A 16,840-nucleotide genomic window follows, 5' to 3' on the forward strand; every position below is an offset into this window, starting at 1 on the left:
TGGATGCTGCTGCTGGTGGTCCATGGACCACACACATTGAATAGTGTGACTCTAGAATAATCTCATCCTGTCCTTTTGACCTTTTAGTCTGTGCCCTTTTAGTTTGTCAAGTATTTTGCATATGCATACGTACTCAGTTGTGTCCCACTCTTTTATGACCCCATGGTTCCTCTGTCCATGGAAATTTACAGCCAAGAATACTAGAGTGGGTTGCCATTTCCTACTCCAATGTTTTACATGTATAACTGGTATAACCTGATCCGCTGGACGAATCAGTGGAAAAACCGGTCCTCCTCTTCCTAATAAAACGTGTAGGTCCCTATTGTGATTCAGGCTTGCTCCTCCAGCTCCCTGCACAGGCGGGCTATGACAGCTCTTCAGGGAGGGAGAATTCCATTCTTAGTCCTCACTTTGGCTCCCTCTTCAGTTTGTAATTGTTCAGTTCACAATTGTGTCCCAGACTAAAGGACCATGCCAGGAGGGGAGGTAATGTCATCATTAGCCACAGACTTGTGTCAAAACAGCCTTCTCCATTTTGAGAAGTTTGTGTCTCAGATCACTAAATTAGACCTTTTTTCCCTTCAAGCTTTATTTCTAGGTTCTGTGCTAGTGTAACCTTAGTCCACTTCAACTAAGGCCAAATACTCTGATTCTTGGAATCCTTGTGTTCCTATTGAAAATTGATCTACATTTTCTCCCTCCCTGCTCCATTTCAGGGATTTCTAGGAAAGACAGAAAATCTAGAATGAGTCACAGATTTGATTACATCCTGATCCCTGGACAAAGATTGCTAATTTGTAGTACGTGTGCCTTAATTGAGAGGTCCACGCCAATGACCCTTCAGAGATTAGCTTCTCTCAATTTAAAAAAAAAAAAAAACTACTCTGCTGCAAATGTATTGCTTTGTAATGGTCTCTTACTGTTTCGTGTGTATATGTTTCAGTTCCAACAGATTCCACAGGGCATGGGCCCTGCCTCTATTACATTTTTTTTTTTTTTTTTTTGAGGCAAGGAAAGCAACCTTAGTTGGAAAGCAGCAAACCAAGAAGATGGCAGACTAATGTCTCAAAATAACCATCTTGTCAGGGTCTAGATGCCAGTTTGTTTTACAGAACAGAGAGGGAGAGGAGATGAAGAAGTAAAGTAAAAAGGCCATTTTTCTTTAAAATAGCAGGAAATGTGTTAATTTCTTCTTTTCTGCAGCCATTGACAGGTGGACTGGGTCAGACTGTCTCTCTGTGAGCTGAATAAAGCGCCTCTATTTCTTTTGTGTTTCGTCTCCTTCTCCATTCATTCATTCAACAAATATTTATTGAGCACCTTCTATGTTCTAGACAGGATGCTAGGAACTGGGGATACATAAATGAATGAGACAGAGACAGTCCTTATTTTCATGGAGTTTATAGTTGGGGCATGGAGAATAAGTTGTATGAAGTGAGAGATGCTATGAGAGTGGATGAGGGGTGAGGGAATATCCCTTGAGGATGAGACTTTTTTTACTTTTGGTTGAGCCTTGGAGTATTTTGCGATCCTAGTTCCCCAACCAGGAACTGAACTCATACCTCTGCATTGGAAGTGCAGAGTCTTTAGCTACTACCGCACTGCTAGGAAGTCCCAAGGATGAGACATTTTTGTTACCATCTAAAGAATGAATTAGAACTGAACCTCTGAGAACACAATAGACCACATACTGAGAAATACTGAATTAAATGTTTGTTTCTTTGGGTGATCCCTTGTCATCATTGTGACTATATGTAAAAAACATAAGGGACTTCCCTAGTGTTTCAGTGGTTAAGACTCCAAGCTCCCAGTGCAGGGGTCATGGGCTCATTTCCTGGTGAGGGAACTAAGAGCTGTGCGACTTCACCAAAAAGAAAAAAAAGAAAAATGTTGAAAACAAGCAAATACATTAACAAAGTTCCCAGACTGCTAAAGATAGTAATCAAAATCACCCAGGAAGAAAATATTTTTATTTTTAAAAAGATGACCCATTAAAACAAAAATGCAAAATTTAAGTTTTATAAGAGGACTGAAAAGTCCCCAGAAAAGACATTCATGTGTCTGTAAACCCTCCCTGTTCTCAGCTTGAGAAGCACAGGCCTAGGAGGTGGTCAAGATGTGAAGACTCAGAAATGGGAAATAGTATGCGCTGTCCCCATAAAGCATTACAACATGAATGTTGATGGACACACTGCTTGCTCTCTCAGTTTTCCTACCCTTGCATCCTATATTCTAGGGCTCAGTTCTCTGGATATAGTCACTAAGGAATGAAGAAAGAGAAGAGAAACAAGCCTGGAGGATTATATCCCCAGGCCTGTCTAGAGATCATTGGATCTCAGAAGATCCGGCCTTATTCTACTGCTATCCTTGCCTGACCCCATAAAGGCATTGTTTCACCTTCATTAGAGACTAATCCTGCGAATTCACTGGTGGTCCAGTGGTTAAGACTCTCACTGCAGGGGGCATAGTTTCAATCCCTGGGAAAATAAGATTCCACATGCTGCTCTGGTGCAGTCAATAAATAAATAAAGACCTGATCTGGTGGGAGAATGCAAAGAAAGGTTCAGGAGCTGGTGCAAAGTAATTTGTGAGCTGATTGTTGTTACATGTTGTCTTAACACACACAGAGCCTTCTAATAGGTGAAGTTCCATTCTGTAAGCAAATAGAGTAGGGGTGGTCCCCAGAAGAAAAGAACCAGATAACAGCTTTTTAACATAAGAGAAGCCATTTTGGGCCCAAGCCATTTTGTGATCTAAGCCTGGCCATAATGCTTGCCCTTGAACAAGTCTCAGTAATAACGATCTTATGAGAACAATGACTGTTAATGATCTCTGAGAGACAGCAGTGAGTGGTCCTAAAGACAGATCTTACTTAGTTCCCTGCCCAGGAATTGAACCTGTGTAATCTAGATGAGAAAGAACCCTAGCCACCAGACCAGCACAGGCTAGAGATTAGAAGCAAAGTGACCCTGGCTCTTTATCCCCCTTTGAAAGCAAGAATGTTTCAAGGAGGCAAAAGCTGTAAAAAACAGATACAAAGTTAGAGAGACAGCACAAGTGGGAGAGCACACAGAGGGAAGCAGTCTGTTTATTTGACTGAAGAGAGGCAGAAATACATACTCAAAGAGGAATGCAGGGGTCCTGAGTGAGGAGCAAGCGGGAAAGAGGTGAGTTAATTACTTATATAGGATAGTCCTTCTGGCTCTTTGTTTACATTTGGCCAATTGTCTTGTCTCTTTCCTCACACCTGACTGGTCCTTGGACGCTTATCAAGATGCATGTACAGCTATTTGCTAAGATAGCTCCCACCACAGAGGTCTGTGGGTACATTTCCACACTTATTATGGGATGGCCCTCCTCCCTTTTTGACCCCCAAGAAGCCTTCCTGCTCATATGCAGACAGGAAAGTCTTCCTTGATCTCAAGCGTGGGCACCTTATCTCTTTAGCAGAGCTCAGGTTTTGCCACCAGTTTTGTCCTCAGAGTGTCTGGGTGAGTACAGAGCTTGAATTTTACTCCAATTCACAGACACCAGCCCAGGAACCCATCATGAGCCTACCTCATTACCAGGCAAGAGAAGTAACAATAGCAATGAATAAATCAATCATAAAGACTTCCAGTTCTGTTTCAATGATATGAATTAGCCAGAAGCACTTTCTTGAGCTGCTTTGCAGAATTCAACACCCCTCACAAGTGCTCAACCACCTAATCAGCTAGTACCTGAAGGAAGCTGATGCTTCTGAACCTCATGACTTGAGTCAACTAAAGCTTGAACTCTGTTGACCTTTGCCCCAATTCTATACTGAATTCTCCTCTGTTCAAGCCCCTTCAAGAATATGAATAACAGGGCTTCTCTGGTGGCTCAGTGATAAAGAATCTGCCTGCCAATGCAGGAAACACAAGTTTGATCCCTGATCTGGGGAGATCCCACATGCTTCAGAGCAAGTAAGCCAAGTGCCACAATTACCGAGCCTGTGCTCTGGAGCGGAAAAGGCAATGTACTCCAATCCACTGCCTCCAAAGGCAATCCACTCCAGTACTCTTGCCTGGAAAATCGGACACGACTGAGTGACTTCACTTTCACTTTTCACTTTCATGCACTGGAGAAGGAAATGGCAAGCCACTCCAATGTTCCTGCCTGGAGAATCCCAGGGATGGAGGAGCCTTGTAGGCTGCCGTCTACAGGGTCGCACAGAGTCGGACACGACTGAAAGCCGTAGTGCTTTCTACCCAAGTCCATGTGCCCCAGAGCCTGTGCTCTGACAAGGGAAAACACTGCAATGAGAAGCCTATGCATTGTAACTAGAGAGTAGCTGCCACTTGCCACAGCTAAAGAAAAGCCAACGCAGCAATGAAGATCCAGCGCAGCCAAAAATAAATTAAGAAAAAAAAAATTTTTTTTTTAAAGAAAAGAATATGCGTTCTTTGCCCAAGTCCCTTCATGAGTATGCATGTATCCTTATCTGAAAACTTCCTCGGTTTTGCTGTTCAAGAAGACACAACTTTGGAAAAGATCCCCAGTGTTCTCCTTACCTGCTATAAGTAGTAAATACTTCCTCCTACCAGTCTTTGGCTTGGTTGTGGCTTTTGGATCAACACCCACCAAGAGATGAACCCAGTTTTGGGATAACAATTCTTTTATCTATTCAGTAATCTTTACTGAGAACTTAGGATTAGTCAGTGAGCCATGGAGATAAATACAAAACTCCCCATCTAACAGTGGTAAAGAGTTATAGTTGACAAAAGCTCCAGATGAAAGGCAAAAAGTTACAAGTGGCAGGGAAGTTATTTCCAACTGGAGGTGATCTGAAATGGACTTCAAAGGGTTGAGCCTTGGAAGGTGATAGTTGTATCCAACTCTTTGTGACTGCATGGACTAGGCTCCTCTGCCCATGGAATTCACCAGGCAAGAATACTGGAGTGGGTTGCCATTCCCTTCTCCATAGAATCTTTCTGACCCAGGGATCAAACTCAGGTCTCCTGCACTACAGGCAGATTCTTTACCATCTGAGCCACCAGGGAAGATGGCCATAATTTTGACATGCAGAGACTGATTTACTGCACGTGGAGGAAGCTGCACAAGATAGGAGATAAAAGGAAAGGAAAGCTGCTTTACATCCGTGTTTTTCATCTCCAGCTTGTCAATTTCAGCATCTCTTTATACTGTCACCAGGCATCAAGCTGACTGGAAGTTTTTACACCCCTCACATTCCCCTGCATTCCATACTCATCCCATGGAACCATATGCTACACTTATTCTCTGTCATTTATCATCAGAATAAGAGACAAAAATTCTAGTTTTCCAAAGGCTAAATAAATTTTCCCTTCTGTTTAGCTTTGGTGGGTTCTGTGGTTTTTTTAGTTCTGCTGGGATTTCTGTCAAAATAGTTCCTTTCTCCTCTCTGCTTCCAAACTATTTGGCTTGTGCTTCCGTTATAGGTAGGGTTTTCAGGCAAGATGAGGCACTGAAGGGCAGCTTTTCCATAATAATATGTTAAATTGCGAAAGATGCTGTGTATGTGTACCAATGTGTGACCGTGCGTTATGACCACAATGCTACCAGATATTGCTCTATGTGTCTTTTGTGTATTACCTCATTTCTTCTCACACAATTCCATGAGCTACTTATTCAGTCCCTGAACAGGGATCGAAATTGCATCTCTCGCAGTGGCATGAGGAATCTTAACCACTGGACTATCAGGGAAGTCTAGATGGTGCTGTTTTTATTTTTATTTTTTGATGGTGCTGTTTTTAATCAAATGACGAGGGAAAGCCTTCTTGTAAAGATGATATTTGTTCAAAGATATAAATGACGTCAGGGAGCAGGCATGCAGATATCTGAAGGAATAGTATCCAGGGTGAGAAAGACACAAATGCAGAGGCCTTGAGGCAAGAAGGAATTATATTTTTATATTAAATCATAGCTGCTAAAAGAAGAATAATGGGTCCAGAGTGGATGAATCAGAGTAAGCGAGGAAAAGAGTAGGAGAGGATGAAATCAGAGGGGCGGGGAGAAGCCAGGTTAGGTAGGCCAAGGTAAAGGTTTTGTTCTGAGTGTGATTGGGAGCCATCAGAGGGTTTGAGCAAGGTGAGTGATATTATCTGGTAATTTAAAAGATCACTCTGGTTTCAGCATGAAGGAAGGACTATGTAAGTCAAAAATAAAAGCAGAAAGTTCAGTTAAAGGGCTAGCCAAGAAACGACAGCAGCACAGGAGCTTGGATTAAGGTAGAGGAGAGGGCCAAGGGCAGAGGCCTGAGGCCTCTATTATTTAGGAGTTTGAAAGAGTCCATGAAGACTGAGAAGTAGCAAATAAGGAACTAGTGTATACTTTTTAAAATTGGATCCAGAAAGATTATTCAAAGTGAAGAAAGCAGTTCAAGGAGGAAGTGATCGACTGTGTCAAATGTTGCTAATGGTTCTAGACCAGACTTTCTCAACCATGGCACATACCTATTCTAAAGTAATTAAACATCTTTAAGCTTAAGGACTAAAATCTTCCAGCTATTGTTGAAGCTCCCTATGTATCTCTCTCTAATGAGAATTTTCCTGGCTGGGATGGGTGGGTGGGAGAGGGATGGAGTGGGAATTTGGGTTAGCAGGTGCAAACTATTAGATATAGAATAGATAAACAAGGTCCTGCTGTATAGCATAGGGAACTAGATTCAATATTCTATGACAAACCATAATGGAAAAGAATATTAAGAATGATGTGTGTGTGTGTGTGTGTGTGTGTGTGTGTGTATAAGGCTTCCCTGGCAGCTCAGATGGTAAAGAGTCTGCCTGCAATGGAGGAGACCTAGGTTTGATCCCTGGGTTGGGAGGAGGGCATGGCAACCCATGCCAGTATTCTTGCCTGGAGAATCCCCATGGACAGAGGAGTCTGGCAGGTCCTAGTCCATGGCGTTGCAAAGAGTCAGACATGACTGAGCAACTAAGCATACATATATGTGTAACTGAATCACTTTGCAACACAGCAGAAGTTAACACATTGTAAATCAACTACATTTCAATTAAAAAAAAAAAAGAATTCTCCTCTTGTCGTGGGCTAACCACTATTCTGAATTTTGTGCTTTTACTACATAGGTTAGTAGCAAAGGAATTTATTTTTCCCTTCTTCTCGAAGATGAGCTGTATTAGTATAGCATGTTTGTATGGTGCTGGAATGTTTCAGTAATGAGGGGAAAACTGATTATGTGAGAGGGATAGGGGATCATTTCAAGAGTTAATTTCTGTGCAGGTAAGAAGGGTGGGATCCTAGTGCCCACATAGGGTGGGGACAGGTCAGCTTCTCTGCAGTAACAAGGAGAAGGCACTGAATTCAACAGAGATGCATGTGGCCTGGTAGATTTGGAGCTGGGACCAGAGGAGATTCTCTTCTGAGAGTTTCTATTTTCTCACTGAGATAGGAAAGAAGGTCTTCATCTTGTGAAACTGTGATCTCAGATTTGGGGAATGTGTGAAAATGCAGGTTTTCAGGCCACCCTGAGCTCTCAAAGGAAGTGAGACTGGTTGGTATGACTGTGCATTTTTCCCCAGACATATTCAGCACTTAGGTGCAGGTATGGTGCAGACAGAGTTGGATTTGGAATCACCTGGGGATGTCTTTAAAAATATTGGTGCCTGAGTCCCAAGAGATGTGATTTAATTGGTTTAGAGTGCGACCTGGGCTTTGGGCTTTTTAAATGCTCCCCAGATGACTATAATGTATTGCCAGAGGCAAGAATCATGACTCCAAGGAATGCCTGGAACTGTGTTTAGAAACCCACTGCTTTATTTATTTTTTAAAAGGCAACTTATACTCAGTTTTTTAAAAATTTATTTATTTTTGGTCTTTGTTTGGGGTCTTTATTTTGGGTCTTTGTTGCTGCTTGAGGGATTTCTCTAGTTGCAGTGAGCAGGGCTACCCTTCATTGAGGTGCACAGGCTTCTCATTGAGGTGGCTTCTCCTGTTGCTGAGCACAGGCTCTAAGCACACCAGCTGCAGTAGTTGTAGCACGCAGGTTCAGTAGTCATGGTGCATGGGCTTTAGCTGCTCTGTGGCATATGGAATCTTCCCAGACCTGGGGCTGAACCCATGGCCCCTGCATTGGCAAGTGGATTCTTAACCACTGGACCATCAGGGAAGTCCCGAGAGATTCCTTCTTGCTGCAGTGAAGGAGTGAATTGATCTGAGCTTTGAAGGATTGGTACATTTTGGCCAAGTGGAGAAGCAGATGTGAAAGGAGGGAAAATATCATGAGCATAAGCTTAGATGTGGTCTGAAACACAGGGCAAGCAGCAAACAATTTGGTTTGTAACAGGCAAATACTAGAGAAAGAGCTCTTAGATTTGAGGACAGCTGGGTAAATAAAGATCTGGAGGTGGGCATGATGAATAATACAGTTTGGTTCCACAGAAAGATGGATGATTTCAAATTATGGGAGAGGTCAAAGGCCAGATTAAAATTTTGTGAAGAGTTGAGTAAGCAATAGGGAATCTTGAAGGGCTTTTGAGTAGCATGTTAAGAGTTTAGAAAAAGTGTGTTTAGGGAGGGTAACCTGACAGTGGTGTTGAGGGAGACCTGGAGTAGGAAAGGGTGGCAAAGAAGACCTACTAGGGGAACTGTTGTAATAATCCTAGATGAGGTCATTTTCCCAGCAAGAAGTGGGGAAAAGTTGCAGATTCAAAAGACATCATGATGGCAGAATTGACTGGGCTTAACAGCTCACCACAAGTAAAGGCAGGAAGGAGGTGGAAGAGGCATCAAGTTTTCAAATAAGGAAGGGCACTGGGGAAAAGAGGAGAGTGAAAAAGTTGGCTTAAAGCTCAACATTCAGAAAACGAAGATCATGGCATCTGGTCCCATCACTTCATGGCAAATAGATGGGGAAGCAGTGGAAACAGTGTCAGGCTTTATTTTTGGGGGCTCCCAAATCACTGCAGATGGTGACTGCAGCCATGAAATTAAAAGACGCTTACTCCTTGGAAGGAAAGTTATGACCAATCTAGTTAGCATATTCAAAAGCAGAGACATTACTTTGCCAACAAAGGTCCGTCTAGTCAAGGCTATGGTTTTTCCAGTGGTCATGTATGGATGTGAGAGTTGGACTGTGAAGAAAGCTGAGCACCAAAGAATTGCTTTTGAACTGTGGTGTTGGAGAAGACTCTTGAGAGTCCCTTGGACTGCAAGGAGATCCAACCAGTCCATTCTAAAGGAGATCAGTCCTGGGTGTTCTTTGGAAGGAATGATGGTAAAGCTGAAACTCCAGTACTTTGGCCACCTCATGCGAAGAGTTGACTCATTGGAAAAGATGTTGGGAGGGATTGGGGGCAGGAGGAGAAGGAGACGACAGAGGGATGAGATGGTTGGATGGCATCACCGACTCGACGGATGTGAGTCTGAGTGAACTCTGGGAGTTGGTGATGGACAGGGAGGCCTGGCGTGCTGCGATTCATGGGGTCGAAAAGAGTCGGACATGACTGAGTGACTAAACTGAACTGAACTGACAGAGGGAGGGGAGCTGGTTTTCAGTGTCATTTTATCTGTTTGGTTTGGAACCAGCTGAGTTTAGAGGATGGGCTGCATTGCTTCCCTGGTAGCTCAGACTGTAAAGAATCCGCCTGTGATGCGGGAGACCTAGGTTCAACTCCTGGGTTGGGAAGCTCTCCTGGAGAAGGAAATGGCAACCCACTCCAGTATTGTTGCCTGGAGAATTCCAGGTTGCAAAGAGTCAGACTGAGTGACTTTCACACCTAGCATTGTCCACATGTTCCACAGACACCAGAGGAATGCTTATAAATACAGAGTTTGGAGAATGTTCTACTCAACTTGGACTGTTAACAGAATACCATAAACTGGCTATCTTATAAACAGCAGAAGTCAATCTCTCAAGTTCTGAAGGCTGGAAATTCCAAGATCAAGGTGCTGGCAGATTCAGTGTCTAGTGAGAGCTTCTTTTGGTTCACAGAGTACCTTCTAGCTATGTCCTCACATGGTGGAATGGTAAGAGAACTCTCTGGGGATCTTTTATTAATTAAAACAATTAAAAAAAATCTTTTGACCATGCCACAGGGCATGTGGGATCTTAGTTCCCAGGCCAGGGATCAAACCCATGACCCCTGCCTTGGAAATGTGGCAACTTAACCACCAGACCACCAGGGAAGTTCCTCTGGGGTCTCTTTTATAAAAGCAATAATCCCATCCATGAGGGCCTACCCTCAAAACCTAATCATCTCCCAAATGCCACACTATCACACTGGGGATTAGGGTTCAACAGATGAATTTTGAGGAAACACGAACATTCAGTCTGTAGCAAAGAAGCATTTGGTTACAAATGAGGTCTTAGTTTGGAGTGAATGAGATTTCAGGGAAATTCTCAGAGAAGGAAAAAAACAATTCCATATATAGATGCTTAAAGCACAGAAGGTAAAAAAACAAAACAAACAAAAAAAAAAAAACAGGCAGGGAGAGAGGAGGAAGGATAAAGTGAGGTTTGTGTGTTCACAGAGTCAGACACGACTGAAGCGACTTAGCAGCAGCAGCAGCAGCAGAAGGGGAGCAGGTAATATGTCCCTGAACCTGGGAAAGTGGGGAATCCAAGGTGAAGGGACAAACATGGAAGGCTTCAGAGAGGCAGTGTACTGTGAAAATACCTTGGGTTTTGGCTGCTGGTAACTTTGGGTCATTGAATACTATTTGAAAAAACAATTTCAGTAAAGTTTGGATTGGAAGCATATTCCAAAGGGTTAAGAAGCAGTGGGTAGGAAGGAAAGACATTTCTGACAACAGTACACCCTATTGAATGGAGGGGGGAGAGGGGAGGGTGGGGTTGGAGGTGGTGAGTATGTAGTGAGGAAGTGCGAACTGCAAATGTAAGTTCTTTTTTCACGAATTTGGGTAAGTAAAGCACAGTAAACCTGAACCGTCCAAAGGAGAACCCACAATCCCATCCTCCTCTCGTGTCTCCTATCACAGTGCATGGCTTCCTGTTTAGATTATAAACTTCGTGAGTTTCAGGGTTTACACCTGCTGTCGGAGATGATGTCTCACCAGCATCCTGCATGGAATTCAGGATAGGACCCTGTCCTGCAGGTGCACAGCTGAAGATACCAAGTCCACTGCTTGTCCACCTCCCCCTCCCCAAGAGGTCTCCTAGGTTGAGGGTAACTAGCCCAGGTAGACGTGTGAGGCTACTGACTTTCTCCCTGGCATTCTGCTTTAGTCAGAATATTTGTGTTCCCTGCACCAATACATATGTTGAAATTCTAATGTGCAATACAATGGTATTAAGAGGTGAGGCCTTTGGAAGGCACTTAGGTCCTGAGAGTAGCTCGCTCATGAATGGGATTAGTACCCTTGTAGAAGGGACCCTGCAAGGACTTCCCTGGTGATCCAGTGGTTAAGGCTCCGCGCTTCCAAGGCAAGGGGTGTGGTTCGACCGCTGAACAGGGGTGAAATAGGATCCCACAAGTCCCGTGGCCAAATAAATAAATAAGAAGATAAATCCCACAGAGCTCCCTAGCCCTTTCTGCCAAGTGAGGTACAGTTGGAGAGGAGCCAGGGATCAGTGTACATTTAGAGGTCTACAACTCAGAAGAGGGCTTATACCTGACCGTCCTGGCACCTGATATCAGACTTCCAGGAAAGTTCTGTTCTTTATAAGCCACCCAGTGATGGTATTTTTGTCACAGCAGCCCGACCCCTGCAACTCTGTGTTCCCTTTGCCTTGCCTACCTACACTGGTACAACACAACAATTAGGGCTCTACCAGGAGTTGTATGCCACCCTCCAGCCTGTGAGCACGAACAGCTGTGAGCAGCTGGGCATGTTTCCCTACCCCATGCCATCCTATCCTGGGCCAACTTTTTCAGAATACTCTGCCTACTTTCCTCCTTCCTTCCTGGAATTCTGGGGATAGATCCCTGGATCTGCTCGAAAATCTTCCTCTAGTCTTAGGTCCAGTCTTGTAGGGAATAGAAAAGGTGTGCTGGGTAAAGAAATGTCTACGAAGAATGGATCCCCAGGTCTTCGCCAGTAGGATTCCCAGGGAAGCCTCTCTTTCCCATCTTTGTGTTTGTCTCTCTGGTGTGCGGGAATCTCTCCACTCACTATTGTCTCTGTCAGTTTTTGTCCGCCCCTCCCCCACGTCCCCAGAAGAGGAGATAAGTGAAAGGCGAAACCAAAGGAGCCGGGTCTTTGCTAGTCTTCGGGATTGCGGGTGATAAATCCACTTAATCTATTTAATATTGTCTTTCAGAAATTCACACACACACTCACACACAGATCAGAACAAGGTGAGGACTAATGAGGAAAGGGGATTGGGCTGGCTCCTTCCAGAGATTGGAAGCTTTGTACCCTCGGTTCTTTCTGCCCGCTTGCCCAGTTAGGGTAGGAGGAAGGGAGTATTTACAGAGAACGGGGACGTAATCTTCATCCCAGGGAGAAGGTTCCGAAACCGGTAACCTCCCAAATCTCATTCCAACCCCCCCAAAGAAACCCCAAAGTTTTACAGGTCCTGGGATTAGCATGAAAATAGACGGGTATGGAGTGGAGGAGAGACAGAAATGGAAGTGAGGGTGGGGGTTATGGCTAACCTGGGGCTCGGCTCTCAGGCCGGGAGAAGTTGTGGAGTGACAAGTATACTGACAACTATCGGGGCGAGGCCTGGCGCCACAAACCCAATCACCGGACTGAATCACCCCGCAGGGAAGAAAAGAAGGCGGAGCCTGCCGACCTGGAGGCGGGGTTTTATCAGAGCCGGGGCGGAACCTATGGAGGAGGAGGGGCTTTAGGGACCAGTTTTCAGGCTGGAGAGCCGTGACTGAGAGAGTTCGGCTGGGGGAGCTGTATTTAGAGGGGGTGGGGGCCTGGAGCGACTGAGGGCCCGGCCGGGAAGTGGCGTCCCTATTAGTGTGGGTTTTGGCGAGGTTCCTGAGGAACTGGATTCCGAGCGTGCTCGCAAGGCGAGAGTTTCCGTGGAGGCCTAGTTTAGGATGTAACCAAGTCCAGTAGCCCCAGAAGCGGGTGTGCGGGGCGCCCACTGTGGATCCCCGGCTTGACGGCAAAACGTGCTTGGGACGTCGAGGGGCGCAGGGTGGGGCCGGGCCGTGGATGTCCTTACGGATCCCAGTAGTTCTCGTGGTGCTGTGCTGCAATGATGATGACTACGGTTAGGATGGTACAGAGCACCATGGCTGCAATGCCCACCGCCAAGGAGATAAAGGAGAAGTTCCGGGCCTCGCGTGAAGCGATCTCAGCTGACACCATGTCTCCGCGGGCCAAGGCCGTGCGCACCTGCGGGGGACGGGGAGGGAGAGAAGATCAGAGAGCCGCTACCTCAGCCTCCCTCTAAGATGCTCCCCAAAACGTCCAGCACTCCCTGGGAATAAGAACCTCTTGAGTCCTCCTCTCCATACTCCACCTTCGTCCCCTCCCCCACCCTCACCCCCCCAAACACCTGCACTGCCTTGAAGATGGCAATGATGCCTGTAGGCCAGAAGCAGCAGATGGTGGTCAGCACCGCGATGGGCATGTAGTCGTGGGGCGGGCGCCTTGGCTCCAGCAGGGCCAGCCCTGGGCCCTGGGGTGGCGGGGGGAGCGTGGAAGTTACTCCTGTTCCCCCCGGGGTCGCGCCTGCATAGGGCTGTGAAAGGAAAGAAGGTTGTGGGGAGAGGACGTCTATCACTCTTACCCTCTCTGAGCCCACCAGCTTTCCACGTCTAGCAGAGAAAGAAGGTTGTTTCCCTCTTTTAAACCTCCTCTGGACTTCAAGGCTGTTTCCCCTGCCAGATCTTGATCTTTGACACCAACAGACCACCCACCTCATTCCCAGCTCTTTCTCTAGTCTCTCCTCTCCCTTGCCTCCAGATCGCCTCCTGGTCCCGCAGTTCTGTTCCTCCTTCCCACCAGTCCCCAGTGTGCCTCCAATTCCATGTCCTGTTCCATCCTTCCCCCAGCCCCCTCCTTCAAGTCCCCTGTCCGCCCTGTACTCACCGTGCCCACGGGGTAGACCGGGACGTAGGCAGTGCAAGGCTGCAGCTGTAGAGGGTAACCGGGGGCTACGTAACCCCCCAGCGGCAGCGTGCCTACCGCTCCTGTGTGCGTGGGCACCACGAAGCCTGGGGCCTGGGCAGTATGAGAGGGCGCAGGCGGGGGCGGGGCGGCGGCGGCGGGCGGCGGTGGGGGCAGTGGGCCCTCGAAGCGAGTCTCCTGCAGGTAAGGGTCGGGTGGCATGCGGGGCAAGGTAGCGCAGCCGGGTGGGGGCGCCCCAGCGGCCGGGCCAGGAGGGGCATGGTGTGGGGGCCTTGGCAAGGTGGCGGAGGACGAGGGACCGCGCTGAGCTGCGGCCCCGGAAGTCAGGCCCCCTGCCCCTAAGCGCGGGAGGGTGGCAGTGCCGGACTGGTGGTAGTGGTGGTGGTGGTGATGGTGAGAGGAAGGGGCTGTCTGTGGGGGCGGGGCAGGAGGTTCGGCGGGGGGCTGGGGGGCATTGTAGGGTGGTGGAGAGGTGTGAGGGACGGAGTCAGGGAGGCCTGGGGGCGGTAAGCAGAGGAGCCAGTTCGGGGAAAGATCAGATAGTTGAGATGAGGGAGGGGGAGACACAGAGGGTCAGGGATGGAGAAAGATAATGGGAGAGACAGAGGAGATGAGTGAGAAGCCATCTCTCATTCTTGGGGCAGGAGAGGGGTGGTATCTAGGCCAACAGCCTGTCCCTGCCCCCCGCCCCCCCCCGTTTAATCTAGTTTTGAGGTCATAACTCTCTTCTGCTCTCTCCCTGCTTCAGCAATGGGCACACAGCTTTAACCTGCAGACCCAAACTCCTACCCTCTTGGCTTATGGCTGCTTTGGGGTTTGCCTATCTGAGCTAGTCCTGCGTGTGCACATGTGTAGACGTGCAACACTTGTGTGAACATGTGCTCAGTCCAACAGTTGTATAAACACATGTAGGATAACATGTTCCACTCTGCCATTCCTTTAGTGAGGAGGGGGGTCCCCTAGTCGCTCTTGGAATCTCCGAACCTCTTTTAGGGCAGATTAAGAAGGGTCCTCTGGATTTTACTCCCCTGGCAATCCCCGTCTGATCATCTCTCCATATTACCCTGCTGGATGTCTCCATGCGGGCCAGCGTTATCTGTCCATCTGTCACTCCCAATGATGCTATCCATGCAGTACCTGGCTGATGCTAAGCCAGTCTTGTACTTCCTTCACCCTCTTAACCTGCCGCTCCCCCCCCCCCCCAACCATGTTGTTGGCAAGGGACCGAGCCTGAGACTGGCCAGAGGAAAGGAAGAGAAGGGAAGGATATAGAAAGAGGAGGGGGCTTGGGGGGAGGGATGTGGAGAGCTGGATAGAAGGGGAATGAAGCAGAACCACCCGCTAGGGAGGGGTAAGGGAGGGGGGTAGTCAGGAGACAGTGGAGAGGGCGAGGGGTTTTGTTGTTGTTTTCTACCTGACTTTTCGGATGACATGCTTGCGCTCTCCCTGGGACAAGATCCGTGCAGCCGGAGTCCAGAGTCGGGGTCCCTGGCTAGCACCGGAGTCTGGGTGCGCAGATTGCGCAGCCGGCAGTAGCGCAGAGATGGAGAGATGAAGACTGTGGTGGCGGGGGGCGGAGGGAAAGCTGAGAGGGGGGAGCTTAAAGGGACCGAGGCGAGGGAGGGGGAACCCTTCAGAGATACCCCCACTTGGTCTCTCTCCGCTTTTGGACTATGTCTTGCCTCCTCTAACCCCGGCATTCAAGCCCCCAGTTTGGGTTCCTTTGGAGTTGTCATGGAAACTGGGAGGCAAGCAAGACCAGGCAAGGCGGGGTGGTACTAAGGGAAGGAAGGAGGGAGAAAGAACCCTCTGGAGTCTTCCCCTTCAAGACTGGCTGTAGTGATTATACTGTAGGAGGAAGTGAGCAGGTGCTCAGTGGATTCAGTACCCCAGTTCCCTCTGGATCTTCTTCACCCCAGTCAGCCCCCGCTGACCCCCCCCCACCCCCACCCCACACACACTCAGCCTCTCTCAGAGTCCCTGTAAGATCTCGGGATCTTCTCCCAAATCCTTGGCTCTAGTTTCCCTATCTGTACCAGAGATGCCTGTGTGAGAGAGAACCATAAAAACAACAACAAAAGTTCCCAGGGTTATGATCTCGACCTGCCGCTCTGGCCTGGGAGGAATCCGGAGGTAAAGTGAGAGGCCCCAGTCTATAGTCGTTGGGAGGTAGTAGGGCTTGCGGTGTGTTGGGGGGCAGAGGTAGGACGAAGAGGAAGCTTGGGGGATAGTTACCTCTTACGTTCAGTATGTAGGAGCTGTAGCGCGTTGGGAAGAGAGGACGAATCAACTGCTCATTGCCGGCAGCTCAGTTTGGCAGTACATGCTTGCCTCCCCTTCCCCCGCTTTGCTTACTAGGCTTCTTAAAGAGTTTCCAGGGCCCGCAGTGTTCAGATCCATTCCTGAAATCCCACCCACCCACCACCCCCGCCAAGACGCAGCGCCATCGCCTGAGTCGACCCGGGGGCCCAGCGGTAATTGCAGTCTTTTTATTTTGCTTATTGCATCTTGGGAGTTTGTACATGGGGAGGGCAGGTGAAAATCAGCAGTCAGCCGAGATTTAACCAGAATCGGGCTATTTGCAAAAGCAGAGCCGAGATACCACCCTCCCTCTTTAGACCAGTGCTTCCCAGCCCCTTCTTGAGGCAGTCGCTCTCCGACGCTGTATCCTTCCCCATCCGACTGCAGGCGAAGACTACCGAGCTGTAATAGCGGCGCTCGTCAGGGCCAGTCCCAGGCCCCAGAGATCTAGATCACCGCCCCACCCCTCTCATTCTGGCTTCTGAGGTGTTCGCGTGAGCCCCTAACCCCCTTCCGCCACACCATC

General features: G+C 47.8%; 1 protein-coding gene across 2 annotated transcripts; it reads right to left on the minus strand.

Moving 5' to 3' along the window:
• Window positions 1–12,176: 12,176 nt before the first annotated feature.
• Window positions 12,177–16,577, minus strand: PRRT1 (proline rich transmembrane protein 1). Of its 2 annotated transcripts, XM_040250362.1 has the most exons (5): window positions 16,256–16,577; window positions 15,428–15,571; window positions 13,975–14,510; window positions 13,439–13,624; window positions 12,177–13,275 (listed from the first exon to the last, which is right to left on the minus strand). In XM_040250362.1, the coding sequence occupies exons 2-5, from the start codon at window positions 15,444–15,446 to the stop codon at window positions 13,099–13,101; spliced, it is 918 nt and encodes a 305-aa protein (XP_040106296.1). In that variant the 5' UTR covers window positions 15,447–15,571; window positions 16,256–16,577; the 3' UTR covers window positions 12,177–13,098. The 2 variants fall into 2 exon arrangements, with proteins under 2 accessions (XP_040106296.1, XP_040106295.1); XM_040250361.1 differs by lacking the exon at window positions 16,256–16,577 and having other exon boundaries at window positions 15,428–15,916.
• Window positions 16,578–16,840: the final 263 nt, after the last annotated feature.

This window comes from Oryx dammah, unplaced genomic scaffold, assembly GCF_014754425.2.
Source record: "Oryx dammah isolate SB20612 unplaced genomic scaffold, SCBI_Odam_1.1 HiC_scaffold_11, whole genome shotgun sequence".
Taxonomy (NCBI): domain Eukaryota; kingdom Metazoa; phylum Chordata; class Mammalia; order Artiodactyla; family Bovidae; genus Oryx; species Oryx dammah.

Bases quoted from the DNA above. Each gene is read 5' to 3' on its own strand.
- PRRT1 (XM_040250361.1), bottom strand. From the start codon at position 15,713: ATGCCGGGGTTAGAGGAGGCAAGACATAGTCCAAAAGCGGAGAGAGAC. The intron at 13,625-13,974 runs GTGAGTACAGGG...TTCCTTTCACAG, and splicing joins CGGTCTACCCCGTGGGCACG to CCCTATGCAGGCGCGACCCC. The intron at 13,276-13,438 runs GTGTTTGGGGGG...CGTCCCCCGCAG, and splicing joins CCATCTTCAAGGCAGTGCAG to GTGCGCACGGCCTTGGCCCG.